Genomic DNA, 25,587 nt, shown 5'->3' with positions numbered 1-25,587 from the left:
GGCAGATAGATCTTGACCTGACAAACATTTTTACTCCATGTCAGAGTTCCTCTAAATGTTTTGGTTTTTGAGTTATAAGCCATAAACTGCATTTTACCCCTATGTTCTATTTTTAGCCGTGGCGGCCATCTTGGTTGGTTGACCAGGTCACGCCACACATTTTTTAAACTAGATACCCCAAAGATAATTGTGGCCAACTTTGGATTAATTTGGCCCATTAGTTTCAGAGGAGAAGATTTTTGTAAAAGATTACTTAGATTTATGAAAAATGGTTAAAAATTGACTATAAAGGGCAATAACTCCTTAAGGGGTCAACTGACCATTTTGGTCATGTTGACTTATTTGTAAATCTAACTTTGCTGAACATTATTCCTGTTTACAGTTTATCTCTATCTATAATAATATTCAAGATAATAACCAAAAACGGCAAAAATTTCCTCAAAATTACCAATTCAGGGGCAGCAACCCAACAACAGGTTGACCGATTCATCTGAAAATTTCAGGGCAGATAGATCTTGACCTGATAAACATTTTTACCCCACATCAGATTTCCTCTAAATGCTTTGGTTTTTGAGTTATAAGCCAAAAACCTATTACCCCTATGTTCTATTTTTAGCCGTGGCGGCCATCTTGATTGGTTGACCGGGTCACGCCACACATTTTTTAAACTAGATACCCCAAAGATAATTGTGGCCAAGTTTGGATTAATTTGGCCCAGTAGTTTCAGAGGAGAAGATTTTTGTAAAAGATAACTTATATTTATGAAAAATGGTTAAAAATTGACTATAAAGGGCAATAACTCCTAAAGGGGTCAACTGACCATTTCGGTCATGTTGACTTATTTGTAAATCTAACTTTGCCGAACATTATTGCTGTTTACAGTTTATCTCTATCTATAATAATATTCAAGATAATAACCAAAAACAGCAAAATTTCCTCAAAATGACCAATTCAGGGGCAGCAACCCAACAACGGGTTGACCGATTCATCTGAAAATTTCAGGGCAGATAGATCTTGACCTGATAAACATATTTACCCCATGTCAGATTTCCTCTAAATGCTTTGGTTTTTGAGTTATAAGCCAAAAACTGCATTTTACCCCTATGTTCTATTTTTAGCCGTGGCGGCCATCTTGGTTGGTTGACCGGGTCACGCCACACATTTTTTAAACTAGATACCCTAATGATGATTGTGGCCAAGTTTGGTTCAATTTGGCCCAGTAGTTTCAGAGGAGAAGATTTTTGTAAAAGTTAACGACGACGGACGACGGACGACAGACGACGGACGACGACGGACGCCGGACGCAAAGTGATGGGAAAAGCTCACTTGGCCCTTCGGGCCAGGTGAGCTAAAAAAGGGGGGGGGGGGGGGAATGAGAACCTTCTAAGCACAAGAATGAACAAGAAACATGTGTAAATATTGAGGAAATAGTTTTTTTCTGAAAATTTTAATAACATGAAAAGTGGACCAGTCATTAAATAATAAAAGTTCTTTGGACTTTTTTAGTCCATCTTTTAGCATCTGCACATAGAAATGAAAGTAAGATGTGATATAAATATCAATGAGACACAACTCCAACAATGTCAGGAACATGAAAACAGGTCAACATACTGTTATATTATTGGAACATTTAGTGCCCAGAAACTTTTAAATACTACAAGAAAATGCATTCTTATCAATTTCTAATAAACCAGACTGACCACTTGTTTTTGTCATGCAAGAAAAATACAAATTTGCTTTTTAATTTATAAGAGTTAAAAATAAATTAGATTTTGATTGAGAGAAACTTGAATGTCACATTATATAAACAATTCGCAATGAAAAATAATATGGTAGAAAGTTATAAACAGTATTTCCTGCAGGATAGAATAATTTGATATAAAATATCAAAGTTCACCACTGGTCATCCCAACAATCTAACAACAGATGTGGGTACTAGTAACATCTCTAATTACTCCGATCATATTCTAAATAAAATCAGCATTTTCATATTAAGATAATAACTTTTCTGCATCAACTGATTATATTTAAACCAATCAAATTAATCCATAAATATAAAAATTCTGACCAAATGGTCACTTTCTATAGCCAAATGACCAGTTGACCCTTCATTTTAATATTCAGCAGGTGGTCATCTGTTGACCATTGTCCAGAGCTAACTGGACCTGAGTGACCAGGGTTATTTTAGGACAAACTGACCACAGACAGGTTATTTTAGGATAAAAGGTGGCCTCAATTGACCAATGGTCAGTACAGTAAGATACTACCTGGTCAGCCAGGTGTATCCTCAAATGACCACCAATTTGGTCAATTAAGTTCATGTCAAAAAGTCTAGTTCTTTTGTTTGGATATTCAAAATGAACCACTAACAGAAACTCACTGCAGAAAATCTAAAATTGAAATACCTAACACACTGATATATATGTATCATATCCTATATTGGTTATAAATTGCAAAATACTTGATGGAAAGGAAAAAATTATTTGATAAAAATCTTTCATTTCATAAACATTTTTTTGTGTCTTTGCTATATAATTCTAACATAAAAAAGTATCTTATCCTCCAAAATTTCATACACCTTGTAATTAATATGGGTTTTGCTTTTCAACACCTGTATTTTTCAAGACTTTTAAAGAATCATATCTTAAAAATACTCTAGGTAAAACATCTTGAAATTCTTTTTATGCCAATTTTTTTTTTTTAAATGTTGAACATTAATTTTATCTATCACAAACTATGAAAAATCCAGATATACCTTTTCTAAATTAACTTATTGTTTTTGATAAAATTATTTTTCATTTGAACTCTTCAACCAAACACCAAATATGAGGATTAAATCATAAACTTCATTTGATCAATGAAATATTAATAGATGTATGATTGAAGTGTCCAGACTCCTTACAGTGAACTGGTCAAGCAGTCTGACCAACTGTTGTACTGACCACAACAATGGTCAGCAATGGTCATCCACGTGGTCAACCATAAAGGGAAGCAACAGTCAATCTTGATAATTGCTTTTATGTTTCTACAAGACAATGCCAGTTGGTTTGTTTTCTGCAAGTTTTTCATAAATTTCATAATAACTGCTTTTGTTTAGGTTATCTTTTTTAAATGATTAGAATCGTTGAAAATAAAGAAAAAGGCCTTTTTTGGCCAAAAAATTTCCTCAATTAACAAAATAAATAAGACTGTCTCAATCAATAGTGTCTTGTTTGTTCACTTCCTTATTTTCAGAATAACATCTTCTGTAATTTGTAATTAATGCATAGACATGCAAGGAAATGTAACAAAATAATGACATAAGTTCTCTTTTCCTATTTTGTCTTTTCGTTTTAAAAGCTTCTGAAACTAATCTCTAAAAAAAAATGTGACAATACCACCAACAGACGATTGGATGTGTTCTTTGTCTGCCGTGATGTGATAAACCTTAATCTGATATTTCTACATCACCACCCCTCTTATCATAATTATAACTTTCACTGAAATCGTCTGTAACAGTCCATTCTTCTAAGAACAATGGAAGTGTGTATTCTGAAGAAAAAATTCTTTTCAGACTGATCAAACAATTAAAATCCATGATTCAAGGGCGTGATTCACCCGGATTACACTTCTTTAAGACGTCAAAAGACCCATACAAAAAAAAGCTGCTATATTACCATACAATAGAAATTTGGCTTTTATAATTTGTCTGACGTTATGAGATTTTGTTATAATGCATGAGAGGAACACGCTCCCTTGTTATAATTGAACGTTGGAATCTGTTGCCCAGGGGTTTCTTCAAGCCAAATAAATGTATAACTCTTTAATATTAACGATTAAATAACAGAATGTTAGTTCCAAGTGGTAGAGATTCACAGTTTTCTCAAAATTTCTTCATTATTTGGTTATTAAATCTTAATGCTTTATGGTAATATGAGACTGGTATCTCTTTGTTCCTTGTTGATGAATATTTGGTAAGGAATTTGATTTAAATTGACAAAACTACTTTAGAGCTATATTATCATGAGATGGAATCACACATTCAAATCATTTTTCCAGATGTCTGATGTTCAAATTTTTTTACACTTTTTATACAATGACAAATAATTTACACAATTTATGGCTTTTTTCTCATAAAATTATGATTTTTCTTTTTGATGCAATGTTCAATTTTATGTTGAGATATTCATATTTCAAAGTTAAATGATTTCATTTAATATGTAAATTGAAAAACAAGTATTTAACAAGTTTAATTGATATTGATGTTTTAAAGTATTAAAGATACATCCGTATCAAAGTATGACATTTATAAAGATAATAGCAAGTCATTTTACATTTCAATCCCTATTTGAGGGTCTATAAATGAGGGCCCCTTCATTTATTTTTTCTTTAATTTTCAGGGCAATTTTCTCTCTTCTTTATATTTTTTTCTCATTATTCTCTATTCATTACATTTTAGCACCTCATTCTATATATTCTTTATATTTTGGCCCATTGTTCTGTATAATAGACCAATTATTCTCACTTTCTGTCAATAATTGACACCAATGTTATCATCACCATACCTGTGCTAGAGGTATTGTATTTGTTAAGGTGTTTGATATTGAGAACATCATAAAACAAAATCTTGCATCTGTATGGCACTATACAGATTTGGCTCTGGATAAAATCTGTCAACTGTGTCTGATATCTATAACCTTTGCATAAATAAATAAATAGACCCCTTCCAATAGTTTTCTCGAAAAACAGAAACCCTTTAATGAGGAAATTCAAATAAGATACACAAACTCCTGAATGTTTATATGAACACGCAGATATTTTACAACCTATTTGATCTATAGATTCCATAAGGGGAGATAATTGACAAATGATAGATTCTGGGACGGGTTAATTTGAAATCAACGCCACTTGTATCTGCACTAATTAAGATAGATACCTGATTGTCTTTTACTTTAATGGCAATGCCAAATTGTAACTGTAAAAGTTAATAATTTATCATTATCAATCCAAGCCTTTTCACATTTAACTTTTCCAAATCAATAAATCTGGTCATTTTTTTGGCGGAGTTTTGTACATTAATCCCTGTTAACAAGACATGTAGCATCTTCTTTTTTGCACAATCAGGTGATGAATTTTCAATTTTAATGGTTTATGTCCTACTGAGAACAATAAATGATTAAAATTTAAATGAGGTATAAATCTTTGACTGACATCCAACCTGCTGAATTCTCCACTAAAACATGTTGGATTTCACCATAAAGTGTAAAATCTTATGTAGTAAGAAATTTAGATCTATGGTTCAATTGTGATGTTATTGTAACCCTGATGTAACATTGTATATGGCTAATGAAGGTTTAGTAACATGGTATAAATCTTTAAGTATAGTCCTAACAAAGGGAAGATATACATCCCTAAGAATATAATATATTACTTTAGAGTGTTTGGAGTTGCATGTAGGCACAGTAACGACCTACTTACTATCCTACTGTACTTTATAAAATGTTGTTACAGGACCAGGATATAGAACTTATAGGAACTTAGGAATTATTTTTTTTTTATGAATTTATATCAAACCACCATTCCTTTTTAAAATATTATTGTGAAGTCTAGATGAATATTAATTATAGGTTTATTTTTGTGTTGAATTGTTTTCATTTCTACAGATGTAAACATTAAAAAAAAACAAGCATTGCAATTTGGTCCTGAAATTTTCTTTTAAATTTCAGCTAATTGAACTTTTGATTGTTATATTTGAAAAAGGACCTTGGTTACAAAGACATGTCCACCTTATAATCATAAAGTGTAAAATACACCGATATGGAAAATAAGGAATGAAAATATTTTTTAGCCCAATATGACATCATTTTAGCAAATTTCAAAACTTTTTTGTTTTCACTTGTCATTGAGTAACTATACAGATCAACTCTATAATTCTATTACAGTAACTGACCCAATATTTATTCATTAAGTATATATCTTTTATCTAAGTTGGATTCATTATTATTCGTTGGATACCAACTTTCCGGGATTTCATGGGTATATGTGAACCATGAAATTAAATGTTCAACAAATGACACATTTTCTAAAGACTTGTATATAGACGTCGGCAAAACCACGAAATTAAAAGTCCACGAACATGCAAGTTTTCCTTCATCAACGAATAATTGGTGCCCACGAAAATAACTGAATCCACATCAATATGTTTTTATTCCAATAACTTGAGATTCTTGAAATAGAAAATTTGATTTTATGTTCTAAAACTTATGTTTTCATATTTAATCTTCATTCTGAAAAAAAATTAATTGTCTAAAGAAAATTTCATATAGAAAAAAAACAAAAAGCAAGAACATTCAACAATAATATATGAAATATAATTACTCTGGAAAATCCAGTCATTAATTTTGTAATTAAAGTTAAACTACGCAATGCGTCCTGTTTCAATTTGACTTAAATCATCTTTTCCCCCTCATAGGAATGTTTTTATTTGATAACTTTTCTCTCCATACCAATTATCACATTTTGTCATAACCTAAAAATGCAATTAATTTCTGTTGTCCAATGCCGACCCATTACCAATTTGACGACTTAAATGGATAAAGTCTAAAAAAGGATTAATTATTACGTCAAATTGAGACGCGACGGGAGGAAATTTGTTTATGAAGCTGGACTTTGAGCCAGATGGGGAACAAGTGACTCATTGAATACACAAGTGTCATCTTTGTCATTGTATGCAAATGAGGCTGTCTTCAAATTTTCTTCAAGAAACTTCTATAAAAAACATGTCATTGTTTTAATCCCAGTCTTTTATGTGTCAGACAAAATTAACGCCTTAATGTCTCGAGTCAAATCACAACAATACAACATAACAAAGGAAACTTCCTCAACAATTCTTCCAACGCTAAACAAAATCATTTTCTTAATAAGATGAAATGAGGAATCAATAATAATAATCAAAATTAAATTTGAAAAATTCGTATTATGAATAATAACTTGGGATTTTATTTTTTGCTTCTCTATTATTTAAATGAAAATAAAACTAATTACAATGAAACTACTCTCAGTCTAGTTTTGGAATTGCACGAAAAGCATATTGCAGTTACTGTAGTATTTCTAATTCAATTTTCAGTTGTGTTTTTTCAAATTTAATTTTGGTCATTAATATTGATTCTTATTTGCTGCTAAAATCCTTTACCTGCAAGCTATCTGTTTTCATGTTATGTATATTTTTTCATTTTTTTTTATATATATATGTTATTTATATTCTCTAAAAAGAACTTTTGAAAGAGTGTTATTTTACAAAACAGAATATAACTCAAACTTTCTTATGCCTTTTTGTACAATTATACTATTTTGATTTCCAGTGCAAGATACCTATTTATTTTAAATTTTCTGAAACATATGTCGCAATTACAAATCTGAAAGTAGAGCCATGATATTTATCATTTTATAGATATAGGAATATGTGGTATGAGTGCCAATGAGACAACTCTCCATCCAAGTCACAATTTTGTTAGTAAACCATTATAGGTCATGATACGTCTTCAACATGGAGCCTTGGCTCACACCAAGATATTTATGGCTGATCTATTAAGTGAACACCCTTTCAGTTTTAATGCTAAACATTTTTTTTATGAATCTAGTTTCCAACTTTTGGTTTACAAGGATTATTCAAATAACACATACAACGATTTGTTTTCTTTGTGAAATACAACTATTCAGTAAAATATTTAGCCCTTACATAAATCCTAACCTTAAATATTTATCAAGCTACACTACTTGTCAAAACTAATGAAACCTGTCACGACAGAATACTGCACAATAAATGCCTAGGAATTTATCAAGATGCAGAAAAAGTATTTTGGTTCACTTATATGTTTCAGAGTTTAGTGTGACGTTCATTTTTTGCTGAACTAGTACACATTGTTGTTTAGGGCCCAGCTGTAGCCCGCCTCCAGATGCAGGATTTTCTTGCTGTATTAAAGACCCTTTGGTGGCTTTTGGTAGGGTTGTAGTCTCTCCGATACATTCCCTTTTCCCATTCTCAATTATAAAAGTAACAAAGTTATAATCTGCACTAAAAAAAAACATTTCAGGTATAGCCTTTTTATTGCAATTATTCATTCCAATCTCAGTAAGACATTCAACATGCTTATGTTTTCACATTGATTTAAACAATATACATCAAATCATACTGTATGCTTCTCCATTTATAACTTAAAAGAAATGACATTACATATGGAAAGCAAGAGATTCACTCGGCCTTAAGCTTTTATTTCTAGTAATCTTATTGTTTTTACACATATATACGCTCGGCCTTAAGCTTTTATTTCTAGTTATCTTATTGTTTTTACACATATATACTAAGTTTTATTACTGGTCAGTACTTCTGTGCATTGCTATCCTATTGGCATATACCTAACATCTTTTAAAAATTCCTCAATATAAAATAAACTGTAAACAAAGAGATATGTCTCATCTATTTAGTAATTTTGATAATGCAGATGTTGAAATTAAAATAGCAATACTATAATATGTTTGTCCTGTAAATATTCAAAGTCAATGAACCATAACTGAAGGTACAGGGCTAAACAATCTCCATGGAACTGAAGGTACAGGGCTAAACAATCTCCATGGAACTGAAGGTACAGGGCTAAACAATCTCCATGGAACTGAAGGTACAGGGCTAAACAATCTCCATGGAAATGAAGGTACAGGGCTAAACAATCTCCATGGAACTGAAGGTACAGGGCTAAACAATCTCCATGGAACTGAAGGTACAGGGCTAAACAATCTCCATGGAACTGAAGGTACAGGGCTAAACAATCTCCATGGAACTGAAGGTACAGGGCTAAACAATCTCCATGGAAATGAAGGTACAGGGCTAAACAATCTCCATGGAACTGAAGGTACAGGGCTTAACAATCTCCATGGAACTGAAGGTACAGGGCTAAACAATCTCCATGGAAATGAAGGTACAGGGCTAAACAATCTCCATGGAAATGAAGGTACAGGGCTAAACAATCTCCATGGAACTGAAGGTACAGGGCTAAACAATCTCCATGGAACTGAAGGTACAGGGCTAAACAATCTCCATGGAAATGAAGGTACAGGGCTTAACAATCTCCATGGAACTGAAGGTACAGGGCTTAACAATCTCCATGGAACTGAAGGTACAGGGCTTAACAATCTCCATGGAAATGAAGGTATAGGGCTAAACAATCTCCATGGAAATGAAGGTACAGGGCTAAACAATCTCCATGGAAATGAAGGTACAGGGCTAAACAATCTCCATGGAAATGAAGGTACAGGGCTAAACAATCTCCATGGAAATGAAGGTACAGGGCTTAACAATCTCCATGGAACTGAAGGTACAGGGCTTAACAATCTCCATGGAAATGAAGGTACAGGGCTTAACAATCTCCATGGAACTGAAGGTACAGGGCTTAACAATCTCCATGGAACTGAAGGTACAGGGCTTAACAATCTCCATGGAAATGAAGGTACAGGGCTTAACAATCTCCATGGAACTGAAGGTACAGGGCTTAACAATCTCCATGGAAATGAAGGTATAGGGCTAAACAATCTCCATGGAAATGAAGGTACAGGGCTAAACAATCTCCATGGAAATGAAGGTACAGGGCTAAACAATCTCCATGGAAATGAAGGTACAGGGCTAAACAATCTCCATGGAACTGAAGGTACAGGGCTAAACAATCTCCATGGAACTGAAGGTACAGGGCTAAACAATCTCCATGGAAATGAAGGTACAGGGCTAAACAATCTCCATGGAACTGAAGGTACAGGGCTAAACAATCTCCATGGAAATGAAGGTACAGGGCTTAACAATCTCCATGGAAATGAAGGTACAGGGCTAAACAATCTCCATGGAAATGAAGGTACAGGGCTAAACAATCTCCATGGAAATGAAGGTACAGGGCTAAACAATCTCCATGGAAATGAAGGTACAGGGCTAAACAATCTCCATGGAACTGAAGGTACAGGGCTAAACAATCTCCATGGAAATGAAGGTACAGGGCTAAACAATCTCCATGGAACTGAAGGTACAGGGCTAAACAATCTCCATGGAAATGAAGGTACAGGGCTTAACAATCTCTATAGAACTGAAGGAACAGGGCTAAACAATCTCCATGGAACTGAAGGTACAGGGCTAAACAATCTCTATGGAAATGAAGGTACAGGGCTTAACAATCTCCATGGAAATGAAGGTACAGGGCTAAACAATCTCCATGGAAATGAAGGTACAGGGCTAAACAATCTCCATGGAAATGAAGGTACAGGGCTAAACAATCTCTATGGAAATGAAGGTACAGGGCTTAACAATCTCCATGGAACTGAAGGTACAGGGCTAAACAATCTCCATGGAAATGAAGGTACAGGGCTAAACAATCTCCATGGAACTGAAGGTACAGGGCTAAACAATCTCTATGGAAATGAAGGTACAGGGCTTAACAATCTCCATGGAACTGAAGGTACAGGGCTTAACAATCTCCATGGAACTGAAGGTACAGGGCTTAACAATCTCCATGGAAATGAAGGTACAGGGCTTAACAATCTCCATGGAACTGAAGGTACAGGGCTAAACAATCTCCATGGAAATGAAGGTACAGGGCTAAACAATCTCCATGGAAATGAAGGTATAGGGCTAAACAATCTCCATGGAACTGAAGGTACAGGGCTAAACAATCTCCATGGAACTGAAGGTACAGGGCTAAACAATCTCCATGGAAATGAAGGTACAGGGCTTAACAATCTCCATGGAACTGAAGGTACAGGGCTAAACAATCTCCATGGAAATGAAGGTACAGGGCTAAACAATCTCCATGGAACTGAAGGTACAGGGCTTAACAATCTCCATGGAACTGAAGGTACAGGGCTAAACAATCTCCATGGAACTGAAGGTACAGGGCTAAACACTCTCCATGGAAATGAAGGTACAGGGCTAAACACTCTCCATGGAAATGAAGGTACAGGGCTAAACAATCTCCATGGAAATGAAGGTACAGGGCTAAACAATCTCCATGGAAATGAAGGTACAGGGCTAAACAATCTCCATGGAACTGAAGGTACAGGGCTTAACAATCTCCATGGAACTGAAGGTACAGGGCTAAACAATCTCCATGGAAATGAAGGTACAGGGCTAAACAATCTCCATGGAACTGAAGGTACAGGGCTAAACAATCTCCATGGAAATGAAGGTACAGGGCTAAACAATCTCCATGGAACTGAAGGTACAGGGCTAAACACTCTCCATGGAACTGAAGGTACAGGGCTAAACACTCTCCATGGAACTGAAGGTACAGGGCTAAACAATCTCCATGGAAATGAAGGTACAGGGCTAAACAATCTCCATGGAAATGAAGGTACAGGGCTAAACAATCTCCATGGAACTGAAGGTACAGGGCTAAACAATCTCCATGGAAATGAAGGTACAGGGCTAAACAATCTCCATGGAACTGAAGGTACAGGGCTAAACAATCTCCATGGAACTGAAGGTACAGGGCTAAACAATCTCCATGGAACTGAAGGTACAGGGCTTAACAATCTCCATGGAACTGAAGGTACAGGGCTTAACAATCTCCATGGAAATGAAGGTACAGGGCTTAACAATCTCCATGGAAATGAAGGTACAGGGCTAAACAATCTCCATGGAAATGAAGGTACAGGGCTAAACAATCTCCATGGAACTGAAGGTACAGGGCTAAACAATCTCCATGGAACTGAAGGTACAGGGCTAAACACTCTCCATTGAAATGAAGGTACAGGGCTAAACAATCTCCATGGAAATGAAGGTACAGGGCTAAACAATCTCCATGGAAATGAAGGTACAGGGCTAAACAATCTCCATGGAAATGAAGGTACAGGGCTAAACAATCTCCATGGAAATGAAGGTACAGGGCTAAACAATCTCCATGGAAATGAAGGTACAGGGCTAAACAATCTCCATGGAACTGAAGGTACAGGGCTAAACAATCTCCATGGAACTGAAGGTACAGGGCTAAACAATCTCCATGGAATTGAGATGTGCCAATACTAATACAACTGTATAGCAAATACCACTGCAATCTCATATGATAAGTTGTTCATGGTTTTCGTTAATATATAAAAGGGTATATATATACGATAGCGATTGTTTTTCAATCCTAATTTACAAATTAAATGATTCAGATGCATAATCATGTGTAAAAATCGGTGTCAAGAATCGGAAGTTGTTATGAAATTGTAATACACAGAAAGGGATGTGGCATACAGATGTGGTAACGGTTCAATGATTTTACTGCCAGCACCATAGGCCTTCAGAAGACTTAAAGTCTTCTTCCACCAAAAATCACTGTTAAGGCTCTTCTATACAATATTCCCGCAAAGTCTGGTTAATGTATTTGTAGAGAATAAAACGTGTTTTAAAATAGTGTTTCAAATGGGAATTTACATGTGCCACTTTGAAGGAAGTTTTCCTTCATCAATTTGATTAAATATGACAATAAACTTGATCTGTAACTAATAAATATTCTTATCAAACTTTGTATCAAGTCTAAGGTCTGTAATTTTGTCATCATAGCAAAAATAATGTACAACTTTTGTTTGGTACAGAAAAATAAAGGGCTGCGCTACTACGCCCGTTGCTCTTTTAACTTGACTTTTATGCTTTAAATGAATTTATATGATCAACTAGAAATATATATACAAATCAAAAGGGATGTTACATTAATATATTCACCAAAGTTTCATAAAATCCCCCTTTTTTAAGTATAAAAATTCATTACTTAAGAAAACGTAAAATCTAAAATTTATAAAAATGGAAAGGGAGCTTATGTCAATAGATATAAACAATTTATCAAAGTTGCATAAAATTTTGTGAAAGCGTTAGTTATTGTCCCAAAATTGGAAAATCCCCCCTTTTTTAAGCATAAATTTCATAACACGGAAATGTAAAATCTTAAATTTATAAAAATTGAAAGGGAGCTTACATCAATAGATATAATCAATTCACCAAAGTTTCATGGACATTGGTGAAAGCCTTTTTGAGTTATTGTCTGGTGTTGAAAATCCCCCTTTTTTTTTTATGAATAAAGCCCCATAAATCCAAAACTTAAAATCTGAAATTTATAAAAATTGAAAGGTAGCTTACATCAATAGATATAAACAATTCACCAAAGTTTCATGGACATTGGTGAAAGCCTTTTTGAGTTATTGTCCAAGTGTTGAAAATCACCCTTTTGTATGAATAAAGCCCCATAAATCCAAAACTTAAAATCTGAAATTAAAAAAAACCGAAAGGGAGCTTACGTCAATAGATATAAACAATTCACTTAAGTTTCATTGAAATTGGTGAAAGTGTTTTTGAGTTATTGTCCGAAGTGTGGACGACGGACGGACACACGGACAGACGGACAACGGTATACCATAATACGTCCCGTCTAAAAGACGACGGGCGTATAACAATAGAATCAAATCAACTAGGCTACTTAAAGGTATAAGATAAATAGCTAACTGATGAAAGTGCACATATACCAAATGATGATAAACATTGAAAGTGTCTCATGTGATATTAAAGATATTTAACCTTAACAAAACATAAGGCAAGAAAAAATCTGCTCAATCGTAACTACTTTTCTCTATCATTTGATATTATCCACAGCAAATTTTGGTTCTTACATTTTTTAATTTTGGTTGAAAAACATATGATGAAATTTTAGAATTTCTTTTAATTTGGGACAACTAATTATAACATGTAGAGGACAGATTAAGGAAAAACTAACAAATAATTGTTGATTACTCATTTTCTGACACGACTGGATCTTGATAATTTCAACATCATTGAGCAATTATTATCTAAAATAGATTTTGCTCCTTAGATAAAATTTAAGCTCTATTATTTTACAATAAAGTAGAAATAATTATATTTGCTCTTTCTCACTTTTATTTTGATAATATATGGGTAACTTCCTTGTCTTGCGAACTTGTTTGCTTTAAGTTGTATTACATGGGAGACAACTTATAATAATAACACACTGAACAATATTATCTCCCCTTATCAAATTTCAAATTACATAAAAAAAGTTTAAATTAAAATCTTATGTTTTGATATAGCTACATTCTTCAGTGATCAATCATTAGTCATATAAAAAATATTTTTAAAAATATCATTAAACTGGTCCAACTAGCATTTTGCTAATTTATACTGAGAGATAAGTGTCTTGATAAAACGTACTGTAAATTTGGACCACATCTACCAGCTGAGATGTCATTTGTTCTTTTATTGCCTTACCTGCTCAATGCCTGAGGTAAACTTGATATAATAGGACCATATCCAGCAGAATTGTCATAGAGTTCAAATAATGGTGCTGCTACTAATTTGTAATTTCTAGGGACTGCAAACAATGCTGAAATGAACATACATAAAAAATTAAAAACCTTGTAAATGTAAAAGAATTATATAGAAAAACAGAGAGTTCACAACCAAAACAAGTTAAAATCAATGTTGCTCTTAGAAAAATTTGAAATTATCTGATTAAAATCTTATATTATATTTCACAATTTCGTAGTAACAGCCCCAAACTAAAAATTTCTGAACAAACATCGATTAAGGGTCACATCACCAACTTACTGAACAACCTTCAACATTAAAGTCAATAATACTCTTCCTGGTCTTTAAGAATTTTTCATTAAACATCATAAAGCATACCAGCAAATTTGTATTTATGTTAAAAAGTATGATGAAAAATTAACCAATAACTTCAAGTGCAAGGAAAGTCTCTGCGTTTCTAAATGCAGTCTCTGTGACGATTGTAGAGAAAATGTAAGTGTATTCTAAATCAAGCAAATGACTTATGGTGACTTGAGTAACACCAGTATCACTCAGATTACAATTCTACCTTGACAGGTAAGTTTGTATTTAGCCTATAAAATACTTATTTAGCCTTGAGAATTGAAAGGTCAGTTTATCCCATTCATACAATAGAAGTTTACCTATGAGGGTCTGAATGGGGTTTACAGAATAGAGAATACATGTAATAGCAACAAAAAATAGATAATAGAGAAAATGAAAAACAAAATAAAGAATAATGCGGTGCCAAAGTATAAAGAATAACTGTGCAAAATAACTGAAAAGGTAACTGTAATGCAATACTGATAATATAACGGTCAATGTACAGAATTGATAAATAATCTTGTAACAGAAAGACTAAAAATAGTAAAATCATTTTCATGAGAATTTTACAGAATGAGAGTTATTTTTAAGGCTATTAAAAGAAAAATGCCCTAAAAATTTAAAGAATACAGATATTAAAAAAAAAAAACAATCCAGGTCCTCATGACATTTACATTGTCAAAATATAGGACACACTATTGCTATTCCAAGACTATATATACTAGACATCTAGTCAAACTGGTTTTAAGCTAGACATCTAGTCAAACTGGTTTGGTACAACTGACTGTTTCTTGCCCTAGATGTCTATTTCACAGTGACCTTATGTGTTTGTGCTAAGAGTACATTGTACTGTCATAAATATTGATTTTCTGTTGGGACATCACCTACATTGTAAACATGGAAAACAGTGGCTTGAGATTTCAAGTTTATAGGAATCAATATAATCTTTAAAAATTTATTTTATATGAACTGATATTAGTATAATAAATTAATATTTTGAATTATATATCCTGGTTGATGATGTTCTTTTTTGGGACCAAGATGTTTTCTTCATTCTTATTCACATTATGATTATTTTAACCTACAATGCTCATTAAAAATAGAAAAAAAATTCAGCTCTCATTTAAAATATTTTGCAACTAAATAATAATCTGTCAAATTTGGTGCAAACAAAAAACAAGACAGTGTAATAGATAATCTGCAAGCATAGTCTATTTCTATAAAGTCAAGCAGATATTTTTTTTTTTATATCTGAAAAAAAAACTACTATGTAAATAAATATGCAATTAAAGGCCGAAAATAACCCCAAAAATTCAACATTAACAGATTTTGAACAATCGAATGTTCAAGTATTGGTCAGAATATAGGGTTCTGTTGTACTTTAACAATATCACAATAACAATAAAGTGACCTTAATTTTGGACAAGGTAAATGGCATGATGCCAATCTATCAACTTCAATTGTATGAATGGGATAAACTGACCTTTCAATTCTCAAGGCTAAATAAGTATTTTATAGGCTAAATACAAACTTACCTGGCAAGGTAGAATTGTAATCTAAGTGATACCGGTGTTACTCAAGTCACCATAAATCTTACCTTTTTCTGGTAACTGTACTAAAAACAATCTTTTGTGTTCTTTTGGCTTTGTTATATGGGCTGGTATGTAGGGATACTGAGAAAAAAAACCATTAGTATATAAAATAAACTTAAAATAGTTTATACACATTGAGCTTACTGAAAAGAAATTTTTACTTTTGAAAAAAAAGACCACTTACAAATACTGTAAAAGAAATCACAAATGGGCAAATCATATGGTTTTGAATTTTTGAACATTAATGAAGAGATGTTTCACAAGTAAAGTTCAATATTCATATAATATGCTACATTTAGTTTCTATTTATGTACCTGCAGAGGTTATAAAACAGGGGTAAAAGATACCAGAGGGACAAACAACTCTCAGATTGAAAAAAAACTGACAAAGTCATGGCTAAAAATGAAAAAGAAAAACAAATAATAGTACACAAGACACAACATAGAACACTATAGACTTATAAGCAACACGAAACCCACAAAATACTGTTGGAGTTGTTTTTTTTTTTTTAAATATAACCACCTTCTATTTAAATGTCTTACCTGAGGTGGTTCAAAGTTTGGTCTCCACCAGTTTCCTATCGTATCTTCTATGGCCCACTCCATGGTCCCTCCATCTTGTCTGCCAAGTGTCTGTATACAATATAATACATATTTAATAGTTATAATTTACCATAAATAATTGAATTATATTCTATCTATAGGCAATATAGGAAAGGTGTACTGACATAAGAGGTCTCTAAACACATTCGCTCCAAATAGAGCTTTAGTTAGTAGAAGCCATATTAATTATGTGTATCAGTGAGGGAAAATGTAACTAGAGGCTCTAAAGAGCCTGTGTTGCTCACCTTGGTCTATGTGCATATCATAAACGAAGGACACACAGATGGATTCATGACAAAATTGTGTTTTGGCGATGGTGATGCGTTTGTAGATCTTACTTTACAGAACATTCTTGCTGCCTACAATTATCTCTATCTATAATGATCTTTGCCCAGTAGTTTCCTAGAAAATGTTAGTAAAAATTTACAAATTTTATGAAAATTGTTAAAAATTGACTATAAAGGACAATAACTCCTTAGGGGGTCAATTGACTATTTTGGTCATGTTGACTTATTTTTAGGTCTTACTTTGCTGTACATTATTGCTGTTTACAGTTTATCTCTATCTATAATATTATTCAAGATAATAACAAAAAACGGCAAAATTTCCTTAAAATTACCAATTTAGGGGCAGCAACCCATCAACCGGTTGTCGGATCCATCTGAAAATTTCAGGGCAGATAGATCTTTACATAATAAACAATTTAACTCCGTCAGATTTGCTCTAAATGCTTTGATTTTTGAGTTATAAGCCAAAAACTGCATTTTACCCCTATGTTCTATATTTAGTCGTGGCGGCCATCTTGGTTGGATGGCCGGGTCACCGGACACATTTTTTAAACTAGGGGTGCAATCAACAGTTTTTTTCTATGACGTCATATTTTGAGGGACCCTTAGTGGTGGACTGATTAATAGAGATACTTGTATAAAACTAGATATCACTGGAATCAGAAAGTTCTCTAGTTTATAATGGAATATAAAAAAAGTGTACCTTTAATAGTATAAAAAAGTTTTATCCAGAGAAACTGGGAAAAACATTGCCTAATTTAAGCTTAAACAAGAATGTGTCCCCAGTACACGGATGCCCCATCCGCACTATCATTTTCTATGTTCAGTGGACCGTGAAAATGGGGTTAAATCTCTAATTTGGAATTAAAATTAGAAAGATCATATCATACAGAACATATGTACTAAGTTTCAAGTTGATTAGACTTCAACTTCATCAAAAACCTGAAATCAGGTCATGTGCACACCCCTGAAGACATGATACCTGCACAGTTTTCATAATCAAAGTTGTATGAATTTCATAGATTTTTACCTGGTCTTTCAAAAAATTCATGTTTCATGGTACGTTCGCCTGCTCCGAAAAGAGCTACAGTGGCTGCAAATAAGTTTTCAATTTTCACTGCCAAAAAAACAGACTGTTTACAGTGTTGTCTCCCCTCAAAACATGTATATTTAATCTAATTTTTTAAATTATTTTCATCATTCAACCTGCTTTAATTGAAGTTAATTAACATATCTTTACAACCAAATACAAAAAACATGATACTTTTTCAGCAATTATGTCGATAAAAAGGGACTTCCCTCCATGTCTATTTTTAGTTGGGGAATAACCCCTAGTTTTTTATACGAAACTGTTTATAGCACCCTTAAGCAAAACCTTGTATGTGATATATAAAAAATTCTCAGCTTTTCTGAATCTGTACACTATACTGATTAAAATGATGTCTTACTTTAAGGATTGTGACCACGAATAGTGAAACTACAGCTCTTTTTTTATGTCGCACAGTAGTGGCATATTGGCCAGTAGCAAACAGTTTAACTGGCAAATTCCAAACATTTCCTGTATCACATTTTCATCAGTTTTACAAAGAAAATAAATCATAAAATAGTATTTCTTTTGAATAAATAGAATAAAAACTATGAAATAGGCATGAATAAAGTTACTTTAAATAGATTTTGTCCCTAGTACTATATGAAATAAGTTATAGCTGAGTTGAGAAAATATTGAAATAGTGTTTTTCTTTTCAAAGTAGAAAAAATCTACACTTTTCATATGCAACTTTTGGTTCCAAATATATGAGAGATTGAATAAAAATATCATGACGTCGCAAAAAATTAAAAAACGTCAATATTCGCACAGAGTCTGGTTTTCTTATATCTGGTTGCTATGTACAAATCTGTAATATTTGCATTAAATATACCAAACTGATGCTTTAAAATTAATGTATACATGCCGTACAATATTTTTCAGAATTATTTTACTCCATTCGCTAACACATTTCTATGCTAAAACATCACTATATTTTATATTTGTCCCTTAAGGGTGCAATCAACAGTTTTTTTCTATGACGTCATATTTTGAGGGACCATGTATAAGTGACCCTTAGTGGTGGACTGATTAATAAAGATACTTGTATAAAACTAGATATCACTGAAATCAGAAAGTTCTCTAGTTTATAATGGAATATAGAAAAAGTGTACCTTTAATAGTATAAAAAAGTTTTATCCAGAGAAACTGGGAAAAACATTGCCTAATTTAAGCTTAAAAACCTGAAATCAGGTCATGTGCACACCCCTGAAGACATGATACCTGCACATTTTTCATAATCAAAGTTGTATGAATTTCATAGATTTTTACCTGGTCTTTCAAAAAATTCATGTTTCATGGTACGTTCGCCTGCTCCGAAAAGAGCTACAGTGGCTGCAAATAAGTTTTCAATTTTCACTGCCAAAAAAACAGACTGTTTACAGTGTTGTCTCCCCTCAAAACATGTATATTTAATCTAATTTTTTAAATTATTTTCATCATTCAACCTGCTTTAATTGAAGTTAATTAACATATCTTTACAACCAAATACAAAAAACATGATACTTTTTCAGCAATTATGTTGATAAAAAGGGACTTCCCTCCATGTCTATTTTTAGTTGGGGAATAACCCCTAGTTTTTTTATACGAAACTGTTTATAGCACCCTAGATACCCCAATGATGATTGTGACCAAGTTTGGTTAAATTTGGCCCAGTAGTTTCAGAGAAGATTTTTGTAAAAGACACCGGACGCCAAGTGATGGGAAAAGCTCACTTGGCCCTTCGGGCCATGTGAGCTAAAAACATAAGAATATAGTAGATATGCCAATACACATAATTAACAGTGCCTGATGATGTTTCATAGCCTGGACGGTTTTGGTTCAAAACAGACCTTCATCAGAGGCAGAATGGTGGATTAATGGTTGCCCCTATTTATATAGATATGGAAACCATGGTAACCGGCGATTTCAGAGTTAACCTGCAGTTCAGTTAACCAGCGGTTCAGAGTTAACTGGCGGTTTATAGTTAACCGGCGGTTCAGTTATCTGGCGGATCAGCGTTATTCAGTGGATAAATATGAAATATGTATCTGGTTGATATCTAAGTGGGATGTTCCATGGTTACAGCAATCTTCATTTAGCTAATGTGTATACATGTATTACAGTTTGCATTTAAAGTTGGTACGGTAAACATTTGGACATGTTATAGTAAACATTTTGGCATGATACGGTAAACATGTGACCTGAAGATGTAACCCGAATTTGGGCTTAAGCATTGGGTAAAGGGTGTTTTGATTATTTATGAAGAACATGGTAGTCATTTTGTCTTGATATTTGGCTTATGATACACCTAAATATCAAGTCTTGAAATAGTGTTTCATGGTAGTCATGTAGTCTTGATCTTTGGCTTATGATACACCTAAATATCAAGTCTTGAAATAGTGTTTCATGGTAGTCATGTAGTCTTGATCTTTGGCTTATGATACACCTAAATATCAAGTCTTGAAATAGTAATTCATGGTAGTCATGTAGTCTTGATCTTTGGCTTATGGTACACCTAAATATCAAGTCTTGAAATAGTGTTTCATGGTAGTCATGTAGTCTAGATATTTGGCTTATGGTACACCTAAATATCAAGTCTTGAAATAGTAATTCATATCATGCAGTCTTGGTTATTTGCTTATGATACACCTAAATACCAAGTCTTGAAATAGTAATTCATGGTTGTCATGCAGTCTTGATCTTTGGCTTATGGTACACCTAAATATCAAGTATAATCATAGTATTTCATGGTAGTCAAGCAGTCTAGACGTTTTAGCTTGTGATACACCAAAATGTCAAGTCAAAACTATAATATCTTTCCCCACAGAAAATACTTGCAAACTATCCATACTGTTCATAATTCTTTTAAATGAACTATTTAAATCTCACATGTATACAACAAGCTTAACAAGACACTTGAAACTTTGTATTTCTTTCATATTTATTTCTACATATATTTAAATGTATATAACAATCTCAAAAAGACATTGTTCATATTTTTTTTCCAACCATTATTGTAAAATTTATATATATATATAAAAAGCTCATCTAAGATCAAATTTTATCATAAATATGGTCCAACTTAATATGTAATTCACCTCTGTAAGTAATCTTTTAAGGCCTTCAACTTGATCTTCACTTGTATTTAATTCACCTCCGGGTCTGTAAAACAAAGGTACTTTATAATCCAATAATACTTGACACACTACTCCACAATATCTAAGAGATAACTGTATTGTATTTAACGCTTGGCCTTAGTTTTTACGGTAAAAAATTGAGTTACCTAATGATCCATAGCAGAGCTAGGAAAACAGATATTTGCGACAGTAAAATCAAGTTTTAAAAAGACCAAGCTTAAAATACAATACAGTTATCTCCATTCTAATGCCACATATTAAAATAAATTCCATTTAATAAATAATTTAGCTTAAAATGCCATAAATAAAAGTCAGTGAAACTGTTGCAACTTCTTTGGTATCTTAACAATGTTACGTTATATGTATACTCCCTATGTCAAACATTAACACTAGACGTATTTATAATTGTCGTACCCTTCTAAATTCAGACTACTTTAAAAGTATTTAAACTTGATAATTATGCAAGAAGTTATTCAATACAAAAGAAATAAACAATGAAACATATTCTATTTCCAGTATATATCTTATCAATAGTTTGTGTAATATTTGCCAATGTAGGTCAAACAACAATCATTTGACATTCCATTATAACAATTTTAATATTAATCATGTAAATTGAAGCTTTTTCTTCAATAAAAGTTCAATATATAGAGTTATATTGAGTGTTTATATACTGACAAACTTGAAAAACTTACAATTTGAAGAAAGTTGTACCAAGCTGTAACAGCAGTACATGTGGAAGACCATGCTCATGTACAATCAATACACCCTCAACCGATCGTCTCATACCAATCTTCTCAAAATCTTCCCTCATCCTGGCAAATCTGGCTGGTACAGAACTATCCTTTTCATAAAGAGGCTCTTTTGTACCAAATGTGTAGTTAGTTAAAGGATACCTGAAAAAATTATTTAATATATTATTCTCCAATTTCTCATAACTGATAAAAGTTGCAAGGCAGTAAATATTTAACAAATCAAAAATTGGTGAATTATACTTCAATTCAGGTACATGTGTAATTCACATTCTATTACATGTATATACATGTGAGCTGCGTCGGATAGAAATCGACCTTATGCAAGTACACATTTACATGTACACAACTGTGATTGGTTTTAAAAACATTCAACATGTTCGAATATAAAATAAAAGATGAATTTTAGTCTGTTTTATAGTGTTCTTAAAACAACTCAAAGTTTCAAACAGTTACCGACTTTTGATATAGATTTTTTCCATCAGAAATAGGATAAAAAAAAGTATTGATATTCACTTGCATAAGGTCGATTTCTGTGTAATTCACATTCTAATACATTCTACTGCAATAGACATCCTTCTACTTAGTTGCATTCCCTTATATACTTTGGTTTAATTTCTAGTTTGTGCTGCATAATAAATTATAATCATGAAGAAGCTTGATAGATACAAGGGATCCACTCCATCTGATTAATGATGTCATAAAGAAGCTAAAAGCATAACTGACAAACTTTTCCATTGAAGGACATAACTGAAGAGTGGTCTATTAATTCATATCATCAAAACTAGGGATGTCAACAAGTACTCAAGTATTGCTCAACTATTTGGTTTCCTGTTAGAATGTTATTGTTTTCTTAAGTTTAAACAGAAAACATTTTTATTGGGTATAATTTTGTGTTTCCATTTGGTAAGTGTGTAACCGAGCGAGTACTTGAGTATCGCTCAATAAATCCAACTTGTATGTTATACTTGATTAGTAAATTTTTACAGAGTTGACATCCCTTATCAAAACCACATTTTCTTAAGAACTCCAAAGCTGAATATTAACCAATAGATATGATCGAAAAACTATATTTTATATGGTGTTATTATAAGTTATCTACGTTCATATCCGTAGATATGGGTATTTTAACACCCTGAAGTACCCCAGTACACCATGAGGCGTATCGTTCATATCCATAGATATGGGTATTTTAACACCCTGAAGTACCCCAGTACACCATGAGGCGTAGCCGACGCTATAATTATTTTGAAGATGCTATTTTACTTGTCCTCAATTTTGAACTTTCATCTATTATCGATTATGATCATAAAAATTATATCACCTTTAATTGTAATCCCTTTAAGTCGGACACTAAAGGCAATTAAGAGATTAAATAGCTAGGTGTTAATTGCCCTCAGGGTGATAACTGTAAAAGTGTTTGGATGCGAATATCCCAAGCTGACACTTGTGACATGACTAAATACCACGTGTCTGCAATCACCAATATCGACATGGAAATATGCAATCACAAACAATATTAAAAAAAATACACTTATTTTTTTTTACGCAAAATGTGATGCTATCCAAAATTTCTGGGGAGAACACTGTTAATGAAAAGTACAAGTCAGTGTTCTCCCCAGAAATTTTTACGTTAAAAAAAATAACAGTATTTTTTTTAATGTCATTTGTCGCGTCGTGTTGATGCTCTATTTCCTTTATATGTTTTAGTTTATATTGTTCAATTCATAACTGAGAATACAATTAAACTGTAACCACAAAAACAGTTGTTTCAGTTTATGTTTTCTTTATTCATTTATAGTAATCAGAATTATTTTTTTCCTTTTGTGCCAAATAAAAATAAATATGTGGTTTCAGTTACCCAATAATAAGTCAAATGAATGAATGGTTCATTATAGTGCAACCGGTATATATATACAAAACTAAATATTTAGTACACAAAATTAACAATTTTTTATATTATTTTAAGTAAAGATAAAGTAGCCAAAAAAATCCTCAATTTAAAAACTTTTTTTTATCATGTTTATGAAATTCATTGTTTCATGGCACTCAATGAATTAGTCCCAGTTGTTTATCTTTACATCAAAATGATATGTATTTTTAACAAAGTCATCTAACAAATAGTCTGTTAATACGTAGTTTTCTTTCGTGGTATATTTTTTCTGTCTACTGTCCATCTGTTGTCATTATCGTGAAAATGCGGATTTTTGTCATATCTAGTCCGGTTCCTATCCGTAGTTTACACAAAAATGTGCAATGGCGGCCGTAGAAAAATTTACGAAAATGAGTCTGAGAATAAACATTGTTTGACAAGAGATTGTGAATGAATAAGACGCTTTTAATGCATTAAATGGATTAAACATAAACTTCAGCCAATTATGATAACTTTTTAAAGAAATATTAAACTTATTTTAGCTCTAAACCAAAATTCTCGCTCTCGTATTACTGGAAGAGAAAGAAAGTAATTTTTGGAGAGTTGCACAAATAAACGACCTTTTAAAAAAAAATAAAAATCGTTTCAATCTTTGAAATTTCGTAATATAAAACGTAGATTTCGAATTGTGTTGTGATTGCATTATTCCATGTCGAAATTGGTGATTGCAGACACGTGACGTGGTATTAATCATGTCACAAGTGACAGCTTGGGATATTCGCATCCAAACAGTTATCACCCTGAGGGCAATTAACACCTAGCTATTTAATCTCTTAATTGCCTTTCGTGTCCGACTTAAAGGGATTACAATTAAAGGTGATATAATTTTTATGATCATAATCAATAATAGATGAAAGTTCAAAATTGAGGACAAGTAAAATAGCATCTTCAAAATAATTATAGCGTGGCGGGAATAATTATAGCGTTGCGGTAATAATTATAGCGTCGCTGGAATTATCATAGCATCACGGTGAAAAAATATAGCGTCGCGGTACCGCGACGCTAAAACGGCCTGGGGAGAACGAATCCGGGTCCGTTTGCGCCCATTCACGTTCGCACCCACACATGTTCGCCCCCTTTCATTTTCGCACCCTACATGTTCGCACCCAAAGTCCGTTCGCACCCTACATGTTCGCGCCCAATTTTAATTGGTTTTGTGTTTAATAACTTTGTAATCAAGTTTTGGCAAGTACGTAGTATTCTTATAAGTATAATTGTTTTCATGGTCTCAAAATAAAGTGAGACAGCATTTTTTTTGTGTTGAATAAATCTTAATCATGTTTTGGTTAGTGTATTGTTAAAAAAAATTATATTCCTTTCTAAATAAAGTGGGATTCTGTCAACGTTTTATTTTGTGTTGAAATTCAGTCATCTGTATATAATTTAATTAATTGTTTCCCTATGTTTTAAGGTGTAAATAGTTGCTCAAACTATACCCTTTGGGTAGTGCTCCACATTTAATGGAGGAATATACAAGAAACTGAACTGAACTGAACTGTTGAATAATTGTTTATCATGTTTTGGTTAGTGTATTGCTATAACTTTTTTTCATTGACTTGTTTCAAAATGAA

The 25,587-nt window shown here is 32.7% G+C and overlaps 1 protein-coding gene across 1 annotated transcript in view; it reads right to left on the bottom strand.

Moving 5' to 3' along the window:
• The window catches only part of LOC139524903 (cleavage and polyadenylation specificity factor subunit 5-like), a 30,215-nt gene that overhangs the window by 3,680 nt on the left and 948 nt on the right, over positions 1-25,587 (bottom strand). Inside the window, exons 2-6 of the mRNA XM_071320063.1 lie at positions 22,027-22,227; positions 21,293-21,356; positions 16,782-16,871; positions 16,245-16,320; positions 14,267-14,381 (exon numbers count right to left, since the gene is read on the bottom strand). Of these exons, the coding sequence (XP_071176164.1) occupies positions 14,267-14,381; positions 16,245-16,320; positions 16,782-16,871; positions 21,293-21,356; positions 22,027-22,227 (546 nt within the window). The remainder of the gene's footprint in view (positions 1-14,266; positions 14,382-16,244; positions 16,321-16,781; positions 16,872-21,292; positions 21,357-22,026; positions 22,228-25,587) is intronic.

This window comes from Mytilus edulis, chromosome 5 (assembly GCF_963676685.1).
Source record: "Mytilus edulis chromosome 5, xbMytEdul2.2, whole genome shotgun sequence".
Taxonomy (NCBI): Eukaryota; Metazoa; Mollusca; class Bivalvia; order Mytilida; family Mytilidae; genus Mytilus; species Mytilus edulis.
This window is presented reverse-complemented; position numbering and strand designations above follow the sequence as displayed.